At 37.6% G+C, this 26,680-nt stretch overlaps 1 protein-coding gene across 8 annotated transcripts in view; it reads right to left on the minus strand.

Annotated features, from left to right (window-relative positions):
* WASF3 (WASP family member 3) overlaps positions 1-26,680 on the minus strand; it is a 191,058-nt gene that overhangs the window by 11,911 nt on the left and 152,467 nt on the right. For 5 of the 8 annotated variants that reach the window (XM_080659108.1, XM_080659109.1, XM_080659114.1 and 2 more), the window contains 4 exons: positions 12,392-12,526; positions 10,072-10,225; positions 6,297-6,414; positions 1,480-1,655 (listed from right to left, as the gene is read on the minus strand). In XM_080659108.1, coding sequence (XP_080515234.1) covers positions 1,480-1,655; positions 6,297-6,414; positions 10,072-10,225; positions 12,392-12,526 — 583 coding nt within the window. The remainder of the gene's footprint in view (positions 1-1,479; positions 1,656-6,296; positions 6,415-10,071; positions 10,226-12,391; positions 12,527-26,680) is intronic. The other 3 variants (XM_080659112.1, XM_080659115.1, XM_080659113.1) reach the window with 1 other exon arrangement.

A 26,680-nucleotide genomic window follows, 5' to 3' on the forward strand; every position in this document is an offset into this window, starting at 1 on the left:
CACGTTAAAACATCTTGCCTGGGAAGTATTAACCCACCCGCTGTATTCACCAGACCTTGCTCCTTCAGATTACCACTTGTTCGGATCGGTGGCACACGCACTTTCTGAGCAGCACTTCAAAACATACGAAGAAGTGGAAAATTGGGTCTCTGAATGGTTTGCCTCAAAACAAGAAAAGTTCTATTGGGACAGTATCCACAAATTACCTGAAAGATGGGGGAAATGTGTAGCTAGCGATGGACATTACTTTGAATAAAGCACTTTTGATGTTTCTCTTGAAATTATCGTGTTTTCTTTGATTACAAAATCCACATTATTAACCGGTACATCTAGTAAAGATCCAACCTTGAGACTAGAGCTCAGTTAAAGCTCTAATAATTCTCTAATATTTAGCAGATAACAACTTGTACAGAAAAATTACCTAGAACTTGCCTCATATCCAACCAATGACTTAGAGCCCTTCTGGGGCAGGAACATTCACAGGCCCTGTAACTACCAAATGTTAAGCAGTTTCTGTATGCAGTCTGTGCTAAGCACTGAAATCATAAAGACAAAATTTATTTTAAAAGGACACAGATCTAAGGCCAGGTCCAGGTTGTTGTTGTTTTTGAAACATCCTTCAATCACATAGGAATTCTGTTCGAACTTTTAAATGCTGATGGAAGACTTAAGAGAGATCATGCAAATGCAAGACAACAACTTTACAAGAGCAGAAATAGGAAATGAAACCATAATTTAAAATTGACTAGTCAGTCCCTGTTGTTCAATGAATCCCTTTTGTGAAAAATGTGACTTATTGATCGCATCATTCACACCTGCAAGAAATATTTTTACTTAGTTGCTAACACAATTTTAAAGTAAACACCAACAGAATTCTTGTGAAATCAGAGCACATAAGATTAGTGAACTGAAGAAATAAATACCTTTTGTTCATCACTTTTTACAAAGGTTACCAAAAGGAGCAAAGAAATTATTCCTTGACCACATCAATTACTACCTACCGATGGTTTTGATATCAAATAGTAAAAGAAATTCAACTCTAAGCTAAAGAGTAAGACAAAGAATTAAATGATTACAATAAAAATGTAAGTCACTGGCAGTCATTAAGCCCAAATTCAGAATCCATGTCAAAACACTACATATCTAGATTAACTGAAAAAGAAAGTCGGAGATATGAAAAATCATACAATGTTACCCAACGCAAAATAAAACTACTTTAAAATATTAATTCAAAATTCATGTGTGTGTGTGTATGTGTCTACATATATATACATATATACATATATATACATATATATATATATATATATATATATATATATATATATAAAATTTATTTTTAAGAAAAGATGTGAAACATTCTGTGGCCTTATAAACACCAAATCTACTATTACCAGTCACGTCCAAGGAATAAATAAAATGAAGCACTACTCAGAGGCATTACTACACACACACACACACACACACACACACACACACCTAGTATCTGGGGACAGGGATCCCTCGGAAGATGCTCCGTGGTACACACTCTGAGACAACCTGTTGTCGGGTCTGAGCTCTTTGTCATACGCCATCATATTCCACTCCTGGCGCCTGTTTCTGGCTTTTCTAACCTTTTTCACCTCACGGGTTGTGCCATCTATACGCTTTTGCTCCTGAAGTCCAAGAAAAGAAAAGCAAGCATGCCGAGACAGGAGAGAAAGGACAACAGGTTAAATGCAGTTATAATGCTCAGGACACAAGCATGATGTGCAGATAATGTCAGAAAATTCTAACACAGTGCCTACTCTTAACCAACACAGACCCCCCAAAAGTAATAAATACTTAACTATTTAACACAATAAATGAAAATTACTCTGCTGCAACTACCAGAATTACTTACTATCATTTTTAGTAACAAATTTTCATCTTACTAGGCGTTTAGCTGATTTTAAATATACTATAACTTTAGATCTATAGTATACAGATGAAATGTCTGATGGCACCATACAGAGAAATCATTTCCCACCCCTACACAATTTTGACTGGCTTAACATGCAATCTTTCAAAAAAAATAATTCAAAATGTTCTATTTCCAGTTTCTAAAAGAAATATTTAAGCTAATCCTGCAATGAGCTAAACCCAAAACAAAAACAAGGTACGAACTTACCTTCCCATACAAAGACTCATTCTTACCCCAGCCCTACTTTGCCAGCAAAAATGTATCCAATAAATACTTAGGTACTTCTTTAAAGGCGAGAACAATTATTTCTGTTGTTTATATATTTTTCCTGGTTCCCTCATAAAATGTTATGATCTCTAAGGACAAGAACTATGTGCCTCTAAGTTCTACACTCCTCTTACAATCCTTCCACACGTGATTTACCTAGAGTGCACACACAATCAATGCTGACTAAATGACCAAATCCAGGTGAGCTTAGAGGGCTTGCTATGTCTCAAACGTGCCAGGCATCGATGATACAAAAGGAAAACAACAACAACAGAAAGACAGGTGTCTGCCCTCACGGAGTCTGCAGTCCAGTGGGGGAAGCCTACAAAATCACAGAAATAAATGTCTAATTATAATAAAATGCAGTAAAACATAAATGCACCACGTGTAGAATGCTGTCTAAGCTGGAAGTCAAGGACAGCGTCCGGGAGTGAGTGAGAGGGAGGACCTATGTGTGAGTGGCACGGACTGCAGGGAGCCCGTCAGAGCAGGTAAGAGGAGACAGAGTGGGCACGGGCTCCCAGGAGGAGGAAGAACACCACTTAGGAGAAATGAAAGAAGGTGAGAGGCAAATGAAGGTTAATGGCCCCAAAGAGCTGAAAGGTAGGCAAGACCTTAAAGGCTATGTTAAAATGTTCTTTATGCCAGGAACAGTGGGAGAATAAGGGAAGAATAAGAGAAGGGCTGACATGTTGAAAAAAAGAGGCATCTGAAAAGATCCTTCTAGGCTGGGGAGCACAGACTGAAGGAGAAAGGTAGAAACACCAGTCAGAAAGCTATGCAGGTTGTCTAGTGAGGATGGTAGGCAGCTCACGGTGGTAGTGAAGACACACGACTAGACTGTTTTCGGGTAAGGAGGTACAGACAATGTATTGGCAAAGAAGGTAAACGTGAAATTCACAGAACATATATAAAGGGTTAATAAAGATGAATAGATGTGCAATGCAAATTAGATTTTTTGGAGGTAAGGAGGGCTCATAAAAAAAAAATAATATCCAGGACTGGAGGAGGCCTGTTAGGAGTATAAACTGGTTCAGTGTTTTAAGGGTCAGGAGCAATAAGATGATATCTTTCAAAATTTAAAACTCACATTTGACTTCTATGAATTTGCTCTGAAGAAATATCTGCACGTGAGTACAGGGATATCTACTACAGTATTGTAATAGTAACAATTTAGAAACAACCTAAATATTCATTACTCTAGCAATGGGCAAATAGTTTATGATAACTATTAAAATGCTACATAACTTCATAAAAAGAATGAAGTACATCTTCAGTTATGGCAATATATGTTTATGTCTGTGTGTATAGTACAATTCTATGCATATAAAAATACTTTGTGAAATGTATATGCATATATTTATGAACTGAAAAAATCTAAATCTAAAAATATGTGTGCCAAGCTGCTAAATGTTAACGTAGTTATGTCCATGAAAGAAAAACATATCCCCAAATTTTCTAAACTAATGCATTTACTTTAGTGTAATTTGAGCATTTCACAACCTGCATGTATTGTTTGTATACTTAAAACACGCACACACACACCACCACCACCACCACCAACAACAACAACAAAAAGGAGGGAGATTTCAATGGATTCCAATACACATCCTAATTAACAACCACTGTATTAAATTAATTAGACTATCCCCCTTACTTTTAAGAGATGAATGCTAACATATTTAGGGACTGTTATAGTAACTCTCTTTGCAATAGTTTAGCCTCCAAATTTACCCATCAACATGCACACACCACACACACAGAAGCCACATATGACAAAATGTTAACAGTGATGCATCTATGCTCCAACTACACTGGCCTACATTCAGATCTCTAGAAAATGCCAAACTATTCCCTAGACCAGAATGATCTTAGCTACTTCAGAAGCATCCCACCTCCTCTGCCCTCCACTCCTCCAGCACCCTCTCACCTATATGTGCTCGCACATGCGCCCACGAGCACACCTGCACCCACACACTGACTTGAGCTAACTTCTATCCATGGTTGGATCTGTGAAAGATACCCCGAGGCTGTCCTTGACACTCCACTTCCTCTTCACTGTCATCCCCACCTTGTCATCTCATCCCCAGCACACCATACTTCTCCTTCACAACACTTACCAGCATTGTAACTGCATACTTCCAACTACGTATTTATTTCCATAATTTAAAAAATGTTTTTTAATGGATTTCTCACACCCTAATTTTCTAAACAAATTTTTCCTTCATATAGACTTGTCAATACCAAATTGAAAGTGACTTGCTTTCCAGAAACCCCAGAGGATTTCCAGAATGAAGGATATCTTGCCTCATTTTCTGCTCCTATATAAAGGAGATTTGTATTAGAATTTCTAATTTCTTTCCCTATTTATGAGTTCCAGAGGGCTGCATGATTATTTAATGCTTGTTTCCCCCACTCTATTGCAATCTCCATGAGGGTGGTAATCCTATCATTTTCACCACTGTTTATCCAGCATTAAAAGACTTTTTTTTTTTTTTTAAGAGAATCTTAGAAGTATGGACACTGTCAAATCTCAGAGGGAAAGCGGGGTGAGGGTAGGGAGGGAAGAGATCAACCAAAGAACTTGTATGCATTATGTATAATCAGGGATACAGACAATATAGGGTGGTGAAGGCCTGGGGTGGGGGGCAGGGGAGGGCTAAAAGGGGTCAATGAGGGAAAAAGGGGACATATGTAATACTTTCAACAATAAAGATAAAAAAAGAATCATTATATAAATGAATGAATAAAAAATCCTTATCATAATTTTATGTGTTTGAACAATGTGGAATGAGACAAAACTGCCAAGGAAATGATAACTAAATTTGATGACACAATAATCATACGTAGATTATGACTGTTTTCCCCTGAAGAACACTAGTGAAAAATTAAATATTTTTGCCGAAAGTATCACTGAGAAGGGAAACCTAGAAGGTAATTTAAAAGGACTTTTGCCTGGTTACTACCAAGAAGTGTGGGGATTAAGACTAACATCACTAAGTATCTGTTTCTTTTCTGTCCCAGTGAGTGGGGTCTTCCTTTTCTCCACTTGAATACTTCGTAGTTTCTTAGCTTGAATAATCCTCCACTTGAGTACTCAGCAACTCTTCCAAGATTTCCCAATTAATCCCAACCCATGAGCACAAGAAAAGAGGAAACCAAGCCTTTGGAATTCTCTCCTAGAATTCAGTGGTAACATCTTACACTTACAGTCTGCAAATTGTTATCATGTACTCTGTTGTAAATCCTAGTTTCAAATTTCAAATTATCTTCCATCTCAAATTGTCACTCCTATTGAGCTAAGACACCTAAATGCCCCCAAATCTTAAGACCTCGAACCCACAAAAAGGTAAGCATTTCTCTTAACTAAAGCATTCTAATATTTGTCAAGCAAACCAGATGGTCATTTTTAAAAAACATAGCCTTTGGAGAATTAACTCTTCTCAGTGGCTTAAGCCTAATTTCTGGGCCCCGAAGGAACAATTTTCAAAATATAAGTCCCCACACCTGCAGAGAGTGAGCTTGTCCCTCCAAGAGTGCTCACAACTTCAAAAGCGCTTCTCAACCTTCAGACGTGCAGTGACCTTGCCTCCCTCTACCCACCACAGGAGTCTCACGTCCAGTAAGTACAATCTTCTGAACTTGCAGATCATACGCTTTTCAATCCAATATGAACAGCTCACTAAAGCATTAATTACAGCTAGGTGGCAATCCAGTTATGAAGAAAGCTTTAAAATGATGGAAGCAAATAATTATTTCTGATATGGAATACTGACTGCTTTATGGAATTTGAAAGAACAGGAGAAAAATTCTAAAACATGGTTACAAACAAAACTGAAATTTTAGCCACTACTTTTGTGAAAGCAAAGCAAGTGTTAGAGACAAAATCAAGAGTATTTACCGAAAAATAGTATTACTGTGTTAGACGGACTTGTCTGTATCCTCCTGTATAAACTACAATCTCTAAAAAACCTTCATCACTAAATCCAACATCTCAACCATTCAAGTAAAGAATTTACTTATTTCTTTCCAAACAAGAATCCATTTATACATTTATATGCACAGTTCCCCTAATGGAGTTATTTACCTTTTGACGCCTTTTCTCTTTCCTTTTGTCTTCTGTGTCCTGTAGCATTTTTTCTTTCCAGAGGTCAAAGAAATAGGAAGGATCAGTATAGAACTTCAGCCCATCCTTTTTATCATCTCTATAAATCAAGATATTACAAGTCAGGGGGGGGAAAAAAGACTGTTAGATATCTTCATATGGGAATAACATAATTCTTTTTTTTTTTTTTTTTTTTTTAAGAGAGAGAAACATCGATGTGAAAGAGACACATTGATTGGTTTCCTCCTGCACATGCTCCGACCAGGGCTGGGAATGGAGCCTGCAACTTAGGTATGTGCCCTTAACCGGAATTGAACCTGGGACCCTTCAGTCTGCAGGCCAACACTCTTTTCAATGAGCCAAACCTAATTCACTTTTAACTCATGAGATTATAACATCTGCAGGGGGCATTTTAACTGTCCTATACAGTATTAATTTTCTCAGATTTCCTTACTTGAAAAAAATATTAAGTATTCAAGAACAACTTTTTCTAGAATAATCAGGTAAAAAAAGTACTCCTGCAAATTTAGATTTAAATATAGAAAAGTACTCCTAAAAATCACAATATGGCTCAGAAACAGTAATATTCAATACCTCAATTACTTTAGCAAATGATCTGTTTATTCCAATAGGGGGCTATATACACAGAAACAGATGGATTCTTTATACACATACATTTACTTTTACTCTGGAACGTCGATGTTATGAGGATAAAGATTAGTTAAGTATTTTGTCCCCTTTACTCAATCAGTTTTGCACAATATCTAAAAATTCACTTAGGAAAAAAGAAACACATTCATAGTGTGTAAATGTGACTAAGGAAAACAGTAAAGAAATATTTTTAAAGTGGAAGTAACCAACAAAGAAAATTCACTTGTAATCATTTCATTTTCAGGCACTGCTATAATTACTATGGTCTAGAGAATATTTCAAGTCTTTGTATAAGTTATTCATTAAAATAATGCAGCCAACATGATTTCAAAGTATAATATAAATCAATAGTAAATCTAAAACTAATCATGATATGAAGTAAATACTCTAGTCTATCAATGCTTTAAAAGTATCTGGCCTATAGAGGAAGAAAAACACATTTCAAATCAGTATTTCACTAAGTCATTTAAGGCACAGAGAGGAAGCAAAAATTAGTGAAATAACTATAGGAAAGAGTTTATGCCCAAATAATCAAAGAAAGCTAAGTGAATTATTCAAGGGGCAAAGCCATCTGTCCTTGCATCTCCTGCTCTGCCATGTCCTGTAAACTCCTCATCAAATGATAAAGGCCTAGTTCCTCTGAGGGCTATTCTGGCCACTCTCTGAAAACCACTAACAAACCAGTGCATTGTACTCTATACTTTAACCTCAGATTACTTAAAATCCTTTCTTTTCCAAATTTCTAACTGATAAGCAACGTGCAGTAAGAGATTTCATTAATAACATTATTGTGAAAAACATAATTTGTTTCCCTAAATACTAGACCTTCAATATAGATAAAAATATAGAAAATTTGAGCATGAACTTGCTGCAAAATTTAAGATGTACAATAAATTCACATTTTAAAAGAATGAAGCTAATACTTAAATGAGGTCAGAAACTCACATAACTAAACAAATATTAACCTTGACATAAAAACTTAAGCAGAAATGTCCTATGTTCATAGAACTAAACACTTGATTTTTCAGTCACATTGTACTTCTCATATATTAACTATGTTAGGACAGTGTCATACTTAAGCTCAAATGCAAAAGTTTGTGCTTACGTACCCCAAATATTACTGTATTGAGCAAAAAAGAAAAGAGAAAGAGAATTCATGGACATGGACTATATAGTGTGGTGATTACAGGGAGGGGGGGGAGAAGGAGAAGTGGACATGAAAAAATTAAATTAAATTTAAAATATTTTTAAAAGTACATTTGAATTGGTGCTGCTATTCTTAAACATACTATTAAAAAGTCAAGAAGATTTTTATTTTCATAAAACTGAATATACACATACAATCCTATATAATAAAGAGGTAATATGCAGGTTGACCATCACTCCAACACACAAGATGGCTGCTCCCATGTGGTCAAAGATCCTGCCCCCATGTGGACACAAGATGGCCACCACAAGATGGCCGGCAGGGGAGGGCAGTTGGGAGGGACCAGGCCTGCAGGGGAGGACAGTTAGGGGCGACCAGGCCTGCAGAGGAGGGCAGTTAGGGGCAATTGGGCCAGCAGGGGAGTGGTTAGGGGGTGATCAGGCTGGCAGGCAGGCGAGCGTTTGGGAGCCAACAGTCCTGGATTGTGAGAGGGTTGTCAGACTGCCCGTTTAGGCCCACCAGGATCGGGCCTAAAGGGGCAGTTGGACATCCCTCAAGGGGTCCCAGATTGGAGAGGGTGCAGGCTGGGCTGAGGGACACCGCCCCTGTGCATGAATTTCGTGCACCGGGCCTCTAGTGTGTGTGTGTGTGTGTGTGTGTGTGTGTGTGTGTGTGTGTGTGTGTGTGTGTATACATATATATATGTCAATTTGTTTTTATGCAATTAAAATTTTAAGGTCATCACAAATATTTCATCTTGTTCCTAATTATTCACATATAAGTGGTTAGTCGAGCACAAGCAAAATTACTAGTTAAAACTTCAGGCTTACAAACCACTATTTACATATATCATTGATTTTAAATACATGTGCTAAAGCTTCCAGAAAAGTATCCTTGTTCCTTAGAAAAATGTGGCATCTTGCTCCTCTCCCATCAGTGTTTCCATGGGCTCTCACATTTTTTTGAGAGAACCTTTCTCCCCTTCCTGAAAGAAAGGGATGTAGTGGGAACTGTTGCTTTACCAACAGAGCTATAGGTCCAAACTGGGACTCTTGGACCATGAGAAGGTACAGGAATTCAGACCAAGAAAAACTCTGGGCACCCCTGAGAAGGACCAATGGCCTACGAAGGCAGTAAAAAGAAGCTAAAAACTCACTGAAATCTGAAAGGCCTAGGTAGGACTATCACTCACAGGGCTAATCCTGGGGGCAGTGAGGACCACCCCCACCACCGTCTGCTCATCAGAGGCTGAAGGAATGACCTCCTTCATTCCTTCAGCCTCTGAAGGTAAAAAGATGGGAGAGGAACTCGATGTGCAATGAGAAAGCATATGAAAAAGAAAAGGGAGACAGAAAAGAAAGTGACAGGAAATATGGAAAGAAAGCACGTGTTATGGGAGGTAGTAAAGGTGTTGTAAAAAGCATAGTTTCTTAATGTTAATTTTTTGCACTATTTATTTTTCATTCTTTTTCTTGGAAGTCTGGTCCTGATAATGTGTCCTACATTTTACAATAACAGAAAGTTAATTTGTTGACTATATTTTCACTCCTGAAAACCCCAAATGCTGCAGAATACATTTTTCTAAATTAAATAACAAATGTCTTTGCAGGGCTGAAATGCTGAGACGGCTATTTTGCTGCATTCTAACTGATTATGAGGTCCCTTTAAGAGTGACTTTGAATATGAGGATCAACATAAATACACGCAGTACTGTTATGTAATGTGCTCACTTCCACTTACGATGTCTACATTTAAAAGCTAATATTAGAACTCACTCTTTTCTTGATAAGTTTATCTATATTTTGAAATATTAACACTTTAACAATATTGTACCAATAACTAATTTCACTGTAATACTGCAGTTCTTATCTTCAAAGTTTGAAAGATACTTTCACAGCACTGTCATCCTCTTCCAACTTATGAATACTGACAAGGCCCTGGGAACCCCTGAAGCCGTACCTGTATGGTGTCAGAATGTTCAGAGGAGGTGGTTTATCACTCTGGTTGTAGATGTCAGCTACAGGGTTAGGAATGCTGTTCTTTGAAACCACCTGCTGGTCTTGGACTGTGGAACTTTTAAAAGCTTTTTTCATGTTGATATCCTGCAGTGACACTATTTAGAGAAAAGTCCCCAAGTTGAGTAATACCAAGATAGTTTAACTGTTTACAAATAAGTACCATTTGAGTCACAATCATAAACATCTCCTAGAATAATCAAATAATGTTATTGTTTTCATTTAAAGACATGCTAAAGTAACATGAGCGCCTTCCCTCTCAAATCACAGTGACCTCTGTGAAGGCATGTCTTTCTTCTTTTGTAGCGATCTAATTACTCCATTGAACCTAATATTATAGCATTGTTATTCATTTAAATAGTATTTACTGGAAATCACACAGAAATATAGTTATGACTATAATAGTCATGTAAATACATAGATATGGGCATCCTGGGGGAGGCATTCGAACAGTTAATACCACTTAATTATAATACATGTAGGAAAGATTTCTGCAGAAAATTTAAACACTGCAAAAAAAAAGGCATTACCTTTTTCTGACACTATCATTAAAGAGAGACAGCAAAGCTTTTCAACACAGTCCTAGAAATTACGTACATGATACAAAACTATACTAAGGAGTAAGAAAATCAGGGCTGATTATGCTTGCTTACTTCTTATGTTTTTACAACTTTATATCTCATGTACTAACTCATCTGACTTTGAGACAAGCTTTCTGAGGTGGGCAAACTGGCCCATTAACCCACTTGACCAATGGAGCTGAAACTGAGATATACTGTAAAATCTCATAAAATTTAATCCACAAATTAACCTTTTCCAGTGTAAGGTTTATCACAAGACTTTCCATTGTAAGAAAAAACAAACAAACAAACACACCCAGAAACCTGAAGAAAGGTAAATATTTAAAAATCACTTTAATAGCAATCTGAAAGGCGAATGATTGGTTTAAGATGTTAAAAGTTCCATCTCTGAATAAACCAAATAGGTATTAAAATTTTATTTTTTTACAAAAGATTAATTTTAAAAATCAGATTTAAAAGCTCCACTATTTTTGTTGGAAAAGTCAGTTAAATTTAAGACATTAAAATTTAAAGGGTCTACATTTTTGTTAAATTTCTAATTCACTAATTTAATTTTGACCTTTGAAAAGACATTTTTAAATGAGGGATGACTTCCACAAATAACCACATTAAAAAAAACCTTCACTTTTTACTACTACTACTACTATTATAGGTCTAGTAGAAAAATCAGATGCTAGGATCATTTTAACGCAATAAGAGAAACTATACCATTATATGAAGGTAAAAGTAATTTTTAAGTTGAACATTTTTCTCCGAATAGACATGAAATGGAATTTTTATACCTTTTTTTACAGATTTCCCCCCCAGTCTAATCTCAATCCTTCACTCAAAAGATATTGAAAGTGAAAGTTAAAAAAGGAATTGAGTTTTTTGTTGAAACTGCCACAATTTCAGGGTGCATCAAAATGATTACAGTTAACTAACTACACAGTGCTTGCCAATATGAACATTATTTTAAGACCCCAAAGTCTGAAGGCTTCCAGTAAATGCTATTTCTAAGAAGTTAAACCATCAAGATTATTTAAAGGCATCAACCCTAACAAGAATATGGGGTGGAAGCCTTCACTCTGCACACTCTGTATATATAACCTGCCCTCTTAGTTGGACCATATCTTTGGACTGATTCTGTAATTTTTAGGTAAGAAAGTATCTTTAGAGTAACTACTAAAAGCCTAAATTAGGACTTCTAATACTGAATGCAGTAAAAAAAAATCCTTTAAAACAAATACTAAATGGGTAAATTTTTTAAAAAGAAAGAGAGTATGGCATATGAGATACGACATGATACGAATCTTTTTTAAATAAATTTTTATTGATTTTAGAGAGAAAAAAAGGAGAGACAGAAACATCAATGATGAGAGAGAATCACTGATCAGCTGTCTCCTGCATGCCCCACATTGGGGAACGAGCCCACAACCCAGGCATGTGCCCTGAACAGGAATCGAACAGTGACCTTCTGGTTCATAGGTCGATACTCTGAGTGACACCGCCAGGCTGATGTGAATCTTTTAATCGCTAATTAACCCAAAGTAGTGGGTTGTCCCCCCTAACTATTCTTCTAGCAAGAGACAAGATGAAATATCAGCATAGTAGCTCAAGGAAAAAGCAGTAATTGCCCTGCAATTAATTACTATTGTCTTGTCAAGATCACTGCTAGCTCATTGCTTTTGTGAAATTACGTACCCTCTTCCACTGTCGAATCCAGCTGGGTAACTTTGACAGCAAGCCGATCAATTCTGTCTTGAAGAGAATTTGCTCTGATGTAAAAGTTGTTAGCCTCATTAAACAACTCACCAAATATGTCTTCAGCATGTTTGCCTATTGGAGAAAATGAATGGAGAGAGCCATCTGTTAAGAATTGCTGAGGCGGCCTTCACACATTCTCACACTGCCGATTACTGTTAACACGGGATTTTTTTGCAAATGATTATAAAAATAGAGTGTCACAGTCAAGGGCCTTTAGAAGTTTTGAAAATTTGTTAGGGCTGTACACATATCTGAAATTAACCCAAAGTTGTAAGAATTTTAAAATACTACAGATAGTATAGAATTTTTATTTAATTGCTACATGAGCTATCACACAAGTTGTTTCCCATTAAACTTCTTTTGAAAAAATTACTCTGATTTTGCATGCTTTTTGTATAAATAGAATCTCAGTACCTAAAATTTCCTTTTACTTCCAAGAATAATTCAATAAATCATGTTGGTTTCTAAATTTAGGGTTTTATCTTATTCACGATTAGAAAAGTTAGGTATCTTACATTGCACCTAACACTTTCAAATGGCATTAAATTGTTCTAATTCATATTTTAAAATCTAAATACTAGTATATAGTGCTGACTCTGGAACTCTCAAAAAATCAGTATTTTGTATTCTGAGTTAAATTGTTCTGTATGTATCACTTCTACATTCTTGTAAGTGCTAGACACAACTACTTTCCTCAAAGTGTAATTAATACATTTCTGACAATCTGACAGGCAAGAAAAAAATCTGCCTATGTTAAATTTCCAGATTCTAACACCATTCCTTTAGTCATTCAACAAACATCTAGTCTGAGTGTGCCAGGCACATCTGCATCCTATCTCCTCTGACAGAGATGCCACTTTTTAAAGATAAACTTTCTTTTAAAGAACAGTTTTAAGTTCACAGCAAACATGCACAGCTCCCCCCAACATCCAGGACCAGAGTGGAACATCCTATATAATAAAGAAGTAATATGCAAATTGACCATCACTCCAACACACAAGATGGCCGCCCCCATGTGGACACAAGATGGCAACCACAAGATGGCCGGCAGGAGAGGGCAGTTGTGGGCGACCAGGCAAGCAGAGGAGGGCAGTTGGGGGGGGGGGGGACCGGGCTGGCAGGAGAGGGCAGTTAGGGGCAATCGGGCCAGCAGGGGAGCAGTTAGGGGCAATCAGGCTGGCAGGGGAGTGGTTAGGGGGTGATCAGGCTGGCAGGCAGAAGCACTTAGGGGCAATCAGGCAGGCAGGCAAGCGAGCAGTTGGGAGCCAGCAGTCCTGGATTGTGAGAGGGATGTCCGACTGCCCTCGAGGGGTCCTAGATTGGAGAGGGTGCAGGCTGGGCTGAGGGACAACCCCACCCCCGTGCATGAATTTTGTGCACCGGGCCTCTAGTTTGTTATAATTGATGAACCCACATTGACACATCATCATCACCTAGATCATTTTAGTTCCAGAGAATCACATGGTTTGCTCCCTTACCTCATCTAGGTCTACCCAAACGTCTAAGTAAGACTTTCTCTAGCAACCGTAGCTAAATGGCAACACCTCACCACACACACACACACACACACACACACACACACACACACACACACCCCATCCCTTCCCTGCTCTAATTTTCTCCTTAGCACTTACCATCACTTATACTTTTTCATCTTGTTTCCTGCCTATCTCCCTCCACTAGGCTGTAGGACTCAAGGGAATTAGAGCTCTCCTCTGTTCTGTGCATTGCTGTACCAATCAATCACCAAGGTATAGTGTATGCCTGGCTTAGAGAAGGTGCCCCCAAACATTTTGGAATAAATGAATAAAAATATACTAAAATCAATTCTTCAGGATGCAGATTAGGGTGTGCAAGATCAGATGCCCCTCTCCGTGTTCTCACAATACCCTAAGCATACCTCAATCACAGGACTAATCACAGAACTCTAATCTTGTCTATTTACAGAAGTTCTTTGAAAATATGAGCTATGCCTCTTATCTCTGCATTGTGCTGAGCCAGTGCCCCGTATTTCTTGAATAAAACACACAGGGTCTATACCAGTTGTTAATAAGTACACAACCAACAAATGCTCCCTGCACAAGTTTGGGAAATACTGGGCTACAAAGATTTAACATGTTTCTATGCCTTGGGGCATGTCAAAAGCCTTACTATGCTAATGTGTGTTAAGAATCTGCAAGAGAAGCAGCTATCGTATAACTTCAAGCTGACTGGGCCTGGAAACACCTAATAACATCTTTCAGAACCACTGTCTTATGAAGCCCATTGGGGAAATGCCTGCCCATTAAGCTGGATGACCTGGAGACAAACACCATTTTCCAAATGCTTTATATCCAAGTCTGTCCATAGTTTGTTTTGAATGTCAGACATAGTTAAAATGTACCCAACTAATTTTTGTTTTTCTAGTTGATCATTCATAGCTTTAAAAAATTATTACAGCCCTAGCTGATTTGGCTCAGTGGATAGAGCGTCAGCCTGTGGACTGAAGGGTCCTGGGTTTGATTCTGGTCAAGGGCACATGCCCAGGTTGCGGGCTCAATCCCCAGTAGGGGGCATATAGGAGGCAGCCAGTCAATGATTCTCTCTCATCATTGATGTTTCTATCTCTCACTTCCTCTCTGAAATCAATAAAAAGATATTAAAAAAATTATTACAGTGCAACTCCAAAAAAATCACATTCCTTTCCCTTTAGCGATGCAGAAATCTAATTAACCGGGACAGCATATGTCACCAGGAATGTGGGAGTATACAACAGTCTCTTGCAAAAGTTACACTAGTATCTTCAAAGCACAGCAAGTATGGTTAAGAACCACACCCTGGGAGACACTATAAGTTGAAAAGGATACATAACAAGTCCCTTCTACCTTCAATGCTTAATCCTATTTGAAAAAAAAATTACAGATATATGTATATATATGCAATTGATATTATAGTCCCATTGAAGTTCTCGATTTATAAAAGAAAACACAGCACACACACACACATAGAATTAAAGACTTTAATATTTAATCTTTTGCCAGCTGCTGAAAGCTGACAAGTGACTAAAGAGAAGAATACTGAAGGAACTATAATTACTGCTGAACAAGAATAAAGTGTTGCAATTACAGTGTTCAGTTTTACAAACAACTTATTTGAAAAGCTTGATTTTAATCACTCTTTCAGTGGTACATCCATTAATAGCTAAACTAAAATAATTGAAGACCACACTGAGATAAGTGCAATTCATTCATTTTTTGCTGACCAAGAATCTTCTTATAGATTTGTCAGGCCCATTATGAACTTGTGTCTAAGTATGTCAGGTTGAGAAGTATAAAAATTTTGCATGGATTTTCAATTGCATTTAAAAGTGAAGGTTCATTGAAAATAACCAGTATGTTTGTTATGAGTCCTTTCTGTGGAACAAGAAACCATTCATGACAAAGTCCTTCAGAAATTTGAATACACATATCTAGCACCTAGATATTGGTTTGGCAAGATTTTGGCTTCTCATTCTCCATTAAAAGGAAGTAGGGTTCTTGGAAAAATGACTGGATATGAGGCTGAGGGTGAAAAAGTACAAGATAAACGTAGACAATCTTGCTGTACTTTTCTTTAAAAAGTAAAGAAGTACTCAGAGATTGGTGGGGACATGGCAGAAGGACGCAGAAGCCAGCCTAAAAGGGTTCCGACTGGCCAAATGTGGGAAAATGTGAGCATCAAAATAAATAATAAAGACGATGGATTAAAATCCAGACAATAAATAAGAATCTATGAGTCCATATTGATACAAATAAACAAATGAATGAATAGGGGAAGAAGTGCAAACACAACAGAATTCCAACTAATAAATGTAAGATAAATTATGGAATGATCACAATCACCATTCGCAACTACTACAGTAAGAGTTTTGAGCAAAAATCATCAATGGATGCTGAGACTAGTGGGGAGAAGTGGGATGGGGACAGGATATTACAGTCATAGCGTGTCTCCCTGTAAGATACTCAATTATATATGGACAGGGATAGGGGAACCTTTACATTAGAAAACCCTATGGACAAAATGTTAACCAATGATCAAAGTTAATGTGGGCACTCATGGGACAAACAGATAATCTGTGCTTCCTCATAAAATGCATTGAGGACGATGTCTCATCACTCTGCCATACATAGTCCTGACAATATCCTATATCTAATCATGAGGAACAATCCACAAAAAATAAAGGCCAGTTCCCTTTAAAAATGTTAAGTCACAAAGTTAAAGAAAGACTGAGAGCTGTTCCAGATTAAAGGAGATATATTAACATGTACATATATATGTATGTATACATATATACACATATGTTGAGGAGATGGAGGAGAAAGAAAAGCAGGAAAAAAAGATAAGTCTCTAAGAAAAAAGATGTGGCAAAATCTACACTAATAAAAGAGAAAGATGTAAATTGACCATACCTTCGCGACACCCACCAGCCAATCAGGAGTATGCAAATTAACCCAACAAAGATGACGGGTTAATTTGCATATGCAGGTGCTGAGCGGCCGGGGGCAGGATGCTTGCATCATCACCATGGCAACAACACAGGCATTCCACACCGCCCCAGCTGCTCCGGGCCTCTGGGCAGTGTGGGAAGGCAGAAAGGCGGATCCAGGCCAGAGCAAAGGCAGAAAGGCGGATCCAGGCCAGAGCAAAGGCAGAAAGGCGGCTCTGGGCCCGGAGCGAAGGCGGAAAGGCGGAGCGAAGGCAGTGCCGGCAGCCAGGGGAAGGAAGGCCCATTCTTGCACGAATCTTCGTGCATCGGGCATCTAGTAATATATAAGTGAAAGTCTATGAGAATTCTTTGTATTGTTCTTCAGCTTTTTATAAGAGTGGTATTATGTCAAAAAAGTTTAAACAGACTTTTTACAGTACTTGTAATAAAGTCCAGTTGCTACTGAATTCCATAAAACAAGTCATAATTAGTGAGCCCTAAGCTTTTTTTTTTTAAAGTACTTTTTCTACTATGAAAGCAATCCATGCTTATTATGACATATGGAAAACACAAAAATAAACAATAAAAAAATGGCCTGAAGTCCAATCTAAATCTAAATCATCTACTGTTAACATTTTGATCTTTGTTGTGTTTATAAGTCTGTGAAAAGTAAAAAACAAACAAACAAACAAAAAAAAACATAGTATATATCTCGATTCTTTGAAATGTCTTTGTGAGTATCAATGTAATATATGCTCATGTAGAAAATTTGGAAAACTCAGGAAAATAAAAAAAAAGTCATCATAGTTAACTACAGTGAACTTTTTGATATACTCTTTACAATATTCTTTTTAAGCATTTTATAAAAACTAAGATAACAGATGTTAATTATTAAGTATTTGCTGTCAGTTTATTCAGCAAATATTCATTTACTTATTAAGCACTGTGTACCAGGCACTTAAAGATATACAGCACTGCCTGGCCAATGTGGCTCAGTTGGTTGAGAATCTACCCATGCACCAAGAGGTAGCAGGTAGGATTCCCAGTCAGGGCACATGCCCAGGTTCTGGGCTTGATCCCAATGAGGGGAGTACAGGAGGCAGCCAATTGATGTTTCTCTCTCATCGATGTTTCTATCTCTTTCTACCTCTCCCTTCCCCTTTCTCCAAAATCAATTTTTAAAAAAAGATATACAGTAGTGAACATAGCCACAAAGTTTCTATCAGACATTATGTCACATGAAGGTAAGTGTTATGAAGAGAACAGATGGTAAAGGAATAGACAGTGGTAGAGGTGGGTGGTACTTAGGTGGTCACTAACGGCTGCCTAAGGTGATAAGGGAACTATATGGATGTCTGGGGGAGGAACCTTCCAGGCAGAATGCAAAAACATGCTCGGGATGTGAGAGCAGCATCAAGGAGACCAATGTGGCTGGAGCCTGTAAGTAGAGGGAAAGTGGTAGCAAAAGACAGAGAAATAAACACCCTTCCCTTTAGGGGTGGGTGACTAGAGAGAAGCAGGGAGGTCAGATAGGAGGCTACTGTAGAGCAGTAGAAGACCGTGGTGGCTTGAACTAGAACAGCAGCAGTGGAGGTGCTAACAAGGTGTACAGATTTGGTACATATTTTGAAGATGTCTGGTATGAGAAAGAAGAGGCAAATCAAAAGCACTGGAAGAGTGGAGTTCCCATTTACTAACAGATGGGGGGAGAGACAGAAGAAAGGAATCATTAATTCTGTATTAGACATGCTGAGTTGAGATGCCCATTAGAAATCCAAATGAAGAGACCCACCAATACAAGTTTGAAATCTAGGGGAGAGGTCTGAACTGAGGACACAAATTTGGATGTCTCCATGTAAAGATAGTATTTCAAACTATGGACCAGATGAGATTGCCTAGTGAATGGGAACAGGCAGTGAAGACAGTCAATGACCCAGCCCTGGAGCACTCCAGCATACAGAGGTTGGGAAGATCATCAAATAAACTAATAAAAAAGCGCCCAAAGTGGTAGAAACATCAAGTGTATGGCATGGAAATAAGGTAAGAAAGTTTCTCCAGAAGGAAATTATCAACGGATTCAAATGCTGCCAATGGATCAAGTCACAAGACAGAGAATGAGCACTGGATTTCGCAACATGGACAGAAACGTCACTGATAACATTGACAAGCAGTTTCAAGAGTGGATGGGACAAAACTTCAATGAGGGAAGTGAGGGCAGTGGAGATATGAATGGTTCTTAAGGCATCTTCTTGTGAAGGGGAGCAAGAAATGGGTCCATAGGTAAAGACGGATCTTAGGTTCATTTAGTTGCAAGATTTCTCAATATATTCGTATTTAGTAGGGATGATGTAGACAGGGGAAACGGATGATGCAGAGGAGAGAAGGTAAATGGATGAACATGAGGGTGAGGGGTTCCATGATTTACATAGAAACATGTACATACACCACTTTAAGAGAGAATGAGGACGACACATAGTGCAGGCGCATATCAGATTCAGCAGAAGGGGGCTGTTTTGTTCTCTTACTACTTTTATTTTTCCAGTGAAATGAGAATAGCAAGTTCATCAGTGGTAGGAAGTTTGAGGTGGAAAGGGAGGATAAGATATAGGCAGGAAAACCAATTAAAACAGAAATTACAGCAGGACTTCTGAGCAACACTGAGGGCTCAACTGAGGAATATGCTTGTAATTGTAAAACTTTCTTCTATTCTAATATAAGCATTTAAAGCTACAAATTTCCCTCTAAGCACTTCTGAAACCAAATTCCACAAACATATTGGTATTTTGTGTATTCATTACCACAGTCAGACATAGTTTCTAATTTCCATTTTTATTGCTTCTTTGATCCAAAGATTATTTTTGCTTCATTTTCCAATATGTGAGAATTATCTAAAATGATTATAATTATTATCTCATTCTAATTCCACTCTTTATGATATCGATATTTTCAAATGGATCACTACAGGGCCAAGCATATGTTCCTTTTAGACATTAAGAAAATGTGTGGGAGTTTTGTGTTCTACAAAGGGCAATTAAGTTACATTTGGTTGGTAATGTGGTTCAAACCTTCTATATCCTTACAGATTTTCTGTCTATTTGTTTTGTCAATTACTGAGAGGATTTTGTTAAAATCTCCAGCTATGATTCTGGGGTTTTTTATTTTTCCCTTTATTTCTATTTTTATTATATGTGCTTTGGAGCTCACTTATTAGGTACATATACATTTAAGATGGTATGTTTTTGATAAATCTCTTTTATCACTATGAAATGTTCTTACTTATATCTTTTATACTCTATTTGATATTAATATATCTACATAAGCTTTCTTATGTTTTATGTTTACATGGTATATGTTTTTAGTATTTTCTTTCTTTATTTTTTATTGTTTAAAGTATTACAAATAGTAGTACATATGTCTCCTTTTTCCTCCACTGACCTCCCTTAGGCCCCCCCCACCCCTCGACACATTCCCTCAGCCCCCTCCCCCAGTGTCTGTGTCCATGGGTTATCCTTCTATGCATGCATACAATATTTTCTTTAAATCTTGTCTTCATCCTTAAAAAATGCATGTATGTTAGCCTTGCTGTTTTATTTATACTAATAAGTTCTGCATTTTAAGCAGAATGTTTAAAATGTTTATTGCAATTATTGATACAGTGGGTTTAATTCTATCATTTGGGTATTAGTTTTCCATTTTTCTTTTCTATTCCTTGTTCTTCTGTTCTTTTCCTGCATACTTTCTGGGATAATCAAGTAATTATCTTAGAATTCCATTTTATCTCCTCTGTGTATTATCCTAGAGGTTATTGGAAATTAAAATATATATTCTTAATTCATCAAATTGCACTTTTAAGTAATATAATATTTCATAAACAATGTAAAACTCAACAGTAAAAATTCCATTTATCCCCTTCTTCCCTTATAGCTCTTACTGTATATATTTTAATTTCACACAGTAAACAATATTTTTAAATAAATAAAAATTCCATTTATCCCCTTCTTCCCTTAGAGCTCTTACTATATATATTTATTTTAATTTCACACAGTAAACAATAATTTTTAAATAAATAGAGATATAAAAAAATGGCGGCAGAATAGACAAATGTGTCCCGAGCCTTGTCCTGGAGCAGATAGGAAGAACAGCTGAGGGTCGCATGGGGAGTGTCTGTTGGTGAGTTAAGGGACAGCTATACTCCAGGAGAAGGTGGGGGACTGCTGGACGGGGCTCCCCTGACTAGGCAGCCCCCACTGCTACTGGGTTACCTCCTGGAGCCACTGGATGGGATGCGGAGACCACACCATCTTGAAGGGGAAAGTGGATGTTATTGGAAGCCTGAAAATCTACAACTGCAGCACCCACCGAACAGCTGTGAACCCCAGAGCACCGGTCCCCAACTGGCGCAAACATGCGTATTCAGAGGAGCTCTACACTCCACCACGGAAAGGTCAGGTTTCACCTGGGATAAGGTGAGGTCTCTGGTCCTTGCAGGAGAAATGCGCACACTGCGGAAGCTGGAGGACCGGGGAAGTCTGTGCCTAGAAAAATCCATGGCTGTTGGGGCTGGCGTGATCTGTGAATGTGGAAGGGGGTCCTCAGAGCTGCTAACAGAGGGGATCTCTAAAAAGCAACCCATTTTGATCTGACGCAGGACAGCCTAAAAATTTTAAAAGTGTGCCGGCTGCTTGGACATGGCGGTGGGGGGGAAGGGACGCAGCCCCGGAGTTCGCACACTTGCGCTTTCTCCTTTTAAATCCTTGCTTCTGATTGCTGAGCCCAGTGCATGGGATCACCCTAGGAGACTGTAGGGGAAAGTTGTTTTTCTGGAACCTGGGGATCAGAGTGGGGAGTGACTGTCAGAGAACCAGCTCTGGGGCAGCCAACTCCCACAAACAAGTATCGAGTGCCACAGGGAAAGCAGGATCTAAGCACAGGCTACAGAGCACCTATTAACTCGAAGGTCAATCCAGAAACACTGCCACCCAGGGGCTGAGTCACAAATTGACTCTTGTGTAATCACAAATAAAGAAATACAAGAGAGTAGGACACAATGCCTGCTTAAAAATCAGGACTGGCTTACAACACTGAGGAGCAGTGGAACGCAGGGAACTGCAATACTGTCCTGACTGGGAAACAGGCGTGCCAAACAGAACAGTAGAGGAAGTGAATGACCTTCACTACTGCACATTTTATTTTTACTTTTTATTTTTTATTTTTTTTTCATCTTTAACTTAAGAAACTAATTTTTTTTTCCTCACTTGATTTTACCTTTTTAATTATTACATTTTTATTTTCAATCAGTAGTATTACTACTACTATTTTACCTTTTTTTTTTTTAGAAAAGTGTCATTTTATTTTCTCTTTATTTGACTTTGAGATTAGTGTTCTACATTCTATTTTCATCTTTCCTTTAGCATCATTCTACTCTATCTCAACTCTACCTTTATGCCATCACTCTCTTCCTAACTTTTCCCTTTTGTTGTCCTGTTTCTCTTACCCTATTCCTGCTTTATATTTTCCCTATTCTTTCTTTTTACCCCGTTAAAATTTCACCCTACTTATATATCTAATTTCTAATCCCCTGTGCCGAGTACATACACACCTCTCTCTTCTCTGTCTTCAATATCCAAAAAAATTGTTTTTCTCTCTGTCCTTTTGTGGTTGTTTGCTTGAATGTTGATTATATCGATTTTTTAGGCTTGTTTGTAAGATTGTTTTGCTTATTCTTTTTTTTGTTTTGTTTTGTTTTGTTTTTTGCTACTGTTTTCCCTCACCTCGCTTGATATTAGTTGTTGTTTGTACTGTGTATTAATATCCAGGTACTTGCTGGCATTTGCTGGGATTAGTGGCTGTTCTATTGGAGTTTTCTCCCCATATAAAAAGTTTTTCCCCTCTTCTTTCTTACTCTGTTTATTTTTTTTTCCTTTTCCCAATTTCATTTTGGCACTCCTTTCTTTCTTTCTTTCTTTTTTTTCTCTTCTTCTTTCTCTCCTATCCCCTAATTTGCCTTTCTCTGGTGGTCACCTTTATTTGGGGTTATTAATATTGTGAATACATTTCTGTTCAGTGCCTTGTGTGTTGTACCTGGTTGTGTTGTATTTTGTGCCTTTAAATAAACACAGGAAAGAGAGAACAACATAACCAGACACCCGGAGAAGAGACCATGGGGAGACAAATAAACAGCCCACATATGAAAGAAAAGCAGGCATCACCACAAAAGGAAGTAAATGAAATGGAGGCAAGAAACCTGTCAGAGTAAAAATTCAGAGAAATGGTCATAAGGTGGCTGAAAAGAATGGAAGACAAATTCGACAATATAAGTAAGAACCAAGAGGAAAAGAAGAAGAACCAAGAAGAAGTGAAAAATGACATCGCTGCTGTAAAGAACAATAGAAAGCATCAAGAGTAGACTAGACAAAGCAGAGGACCGCATCAGTGAGCTAGAAGACAAGATAGGAAAAATACCCAAGTAGAGTAGCTTCTAAAAAAAAAAAAAAAATTAAAAAGTAGGAGAGCCTAAGGGAACTTTGGGACAACACGAAACAAAACAACATCCGCATAATAGGGGTTCCAGAAGGAGAGGAAACTGAGCAAGGAATAGAAAACCTGTTTGAAGAAATAATGACAGAAAACTTCCCTGATATAGGGGGAAAAAAACCACACAAACCCAAGAAGCTCACAGAGTCCCAAGCAAAAATGAACCCCAAAAGACCAACACCAAGGCACATTATAATTAAATTGGCAAACAACAACAACAAAATAAGAATCTTAAAAGCGGCCAGAGAGAGACAGAAAGTTACCTACAAAGGAACCCCCATCTGACTAGCACCTGATTTCTCAAGAGAAACTCATCAGGCCAGAAAGGAATGGAATGAAATATACAAAGTCATGCAAAGGAAGGGTCTGAATCCAAGAATACTGAACCCAGCAAGGCTATCAATCATCATTGAAGGTGAAATCGGGAGCTTCACAGGCGAAAAAGGACTAAGGGAATTTATTTCCACCAAACCAGCAATGCAAGAAATGCTAAAGGGTCTGCTGTAAAAAAAAAAAAAAGAAATAGGAAGTGAAGAAGGAACACAGGGGTAAAGAATAAAAATGGCGACAAATAAGTACCTATAAATAATAACTTTAAATGTAAATGGATTAAATGCCAAATAAAAAGACATAGGGTAATGGATTGGATAAGAAAATACAACCCATATATCTGCTGTCTACAAGAAACCCACCTCAGAAAAAAAGACGCACACAGACTGAGGGTGAAGGGATGGAAAAAGGTTTTTCAGGTGAATGGAAATGAAAAAAAAAGCTGGGGTAGCAATACTTATATCTGACAAATTAGATCTCAAAGTGAAGGACATAACAAGAGATAACGAAGGCCACTTCATAATACTAAAGGGAGCAATCCAACAAGAAGAAGTAACTCCAGTAGACATATACACACCCAATACAGGAGCACCCAAATACATAAAACTCCTGGAGGATATCAAGGGAGAGTTTGACAGCAATACAATCATAGTAGGAGATTTTAATACCCCACTATCATCATTGGACAAATCCTCTGAACAAAAAATCAGCAAAGAAATATCAATCCTAAATGACTCACTAGACCAGATGGAATTGAAATCTTCAGAACATTTCACCCCAAAGCCACAGAATATACATTTTTCTCAAGTGCACATGGGTCATTTTCAAAGATAGACCATATGTTGGGTCATAGGCAAAGTCTCTTCAAATTCAAGAAGATAGAAATCATATCAAGCATCTTCTCAGATCACAGTGGCATAAAACTGGAAATCAACTACAATAAAAGCAATCCAAAAAAATCAAACACATGGAGACTAACAACATGCTATTAAACAATGACTGGGTTACCAGATAGATCAAGGAAGATATAAAAAACATCACGGCAACAAATGACAATGAAAACACAACAAACCAATATCTATGAGACACAGCGAAAGCAGTCTTGAGAGGGAAGTTCATAGCTCTACAAGCCTACTGCAAAAAACAAGAAACAATGGTAATAAATTACCTAACCCTACAACTTAAAGAGTTAGAAAGAGAGCAACAAGGAATGCCCAGTGTAAGCAGAAGGAAGGAAATAATAAAGATCCGAGTGGAGATAAATGACATAGAGATTAAAAAAACAATATAAAAGATCAACAAAACCAAGAGTTGGTTCTTTGAAACGATAATCAAGATTGATGAACCTCTAGCCAGGCTCACCAAGAAGCAAAGAGAGAGGACCCAAATAAACAAAATCAGAAATGAAAGAGGAGAAATTACAACAGACCCCACCGAAATACAAAGGATTGTTAAAAAATACTATGAACAACTCTATTCGAACAAATTTGACAACCTGGAGGAAATGGACATATTCCTAGAAAAATACAACCTTCCAAAACTCAATCAGGAAGAATCTAAACATCTCAATAGGCCAATAACTATGGAAGAAATTGAAACAGTCATCAAAAAGCTTCCAGCAAACAAAAGCCTGGGGCCAGGCGGCTTCACAGGAGAGTTTTACCAAACATTCAAAGAAGAACTAAAACCTATCCTCCTCAGACTATTCCAAAAAATTCAAGAGGAAGGAACATGTCTAAGCTCATTCTATGAAGCCAGTATCACCCTAATACCAAAACCAGATAAAGACAACACAATGAAAGAAAATTACAGGCCAATATTCCTCATGAACATAGATGCCAAAAACCTCAACAAATTTCTAGCAAATAGGATCCAGCAGTACATCAGAAAGATCATACACCATGACCAAGTAGGATTTATCCCAGGGATGCAAGGATGGTACAATATCTGCAAATCAATAAACGTGATACATCACATAAACAAATTGAGAGATAAAAATCACATAGTCATATCAATTGATGCAGAAAAAGCATTTGACAAAATCCAACACCCTTTCTTGATAAAAACTCTCAATAAGGTGGGAATAGAAGGATCATACCTCAACATAATAAAAGCTATATATGATAAACCCATAGCTAACATCATATTCAATGGGCAAAAACTAAAACCATTTCCCCTAAGAACAGGAACAAGACAGGGATGCCCACTCTCACCACTCCTGTTCGACATAGTACTGGAAGTATTAGCCATTGCAATTAGACAAAAAGAAGAAATAAAAGGCATCCAAATTGGAAAAGAAGAAGTAAAGCTGTCCTTATTTGCTGATGACATGATATTGTACATAAAAAACCCAAAAGACTCCATCATAAAACTAATAGACTTAATAAATGAATTCGGCAAGGTAGCAGGATACAAAATTAACGCCAAGAAATCTATGGCATTTTTATACACCAATAGTGAACTTACAGAAAGAGTGACTAAAAAAGCAATCCCATTTTCCATCGCTCCAAAAAAATTAAGATACCTAGGAATAAACTTAACTAAGGAGGTAAAAGACCTATACGCAGAAAAATACAGGACACTGAAAAAAGAGATAGAGGAAGACGTAAACAGATGGAAGAACCTACCATGTTCATGGATTGGAAGAATCAACATCATTAAAATGTCCATACTACCCAAAGCAATCTATAGATTCAATGCACTCCCCATTAAAATACCAATGGCATATTTCACAAACCTAGAATGCACTTTCCAAAAATTCACCTGGAATAAAAAAAGACCCAGAATAGCCACAGCAATCCTGAGAAAGAAGAACAAAGTAGGTGGGATCTCAGTACCAGATATCAAGCTATATTACAAAACCACTGTTCTCATAACTGCCTGGTACTGGCACAAGAACAGACATATAGATCAATGGA

The sequence above is a fragment of the Plecotus auritus genome (assembly GCF_963455305.1).
Source record: "Plecotus auritus genome assembly, chromosome: 3".
Lineage (NCBI taxonomy): Eukaryota > Metazoa > Chordata > Mammalia > Chiroptera > Vespertilionidae > Plecotus > Plecotus auritus.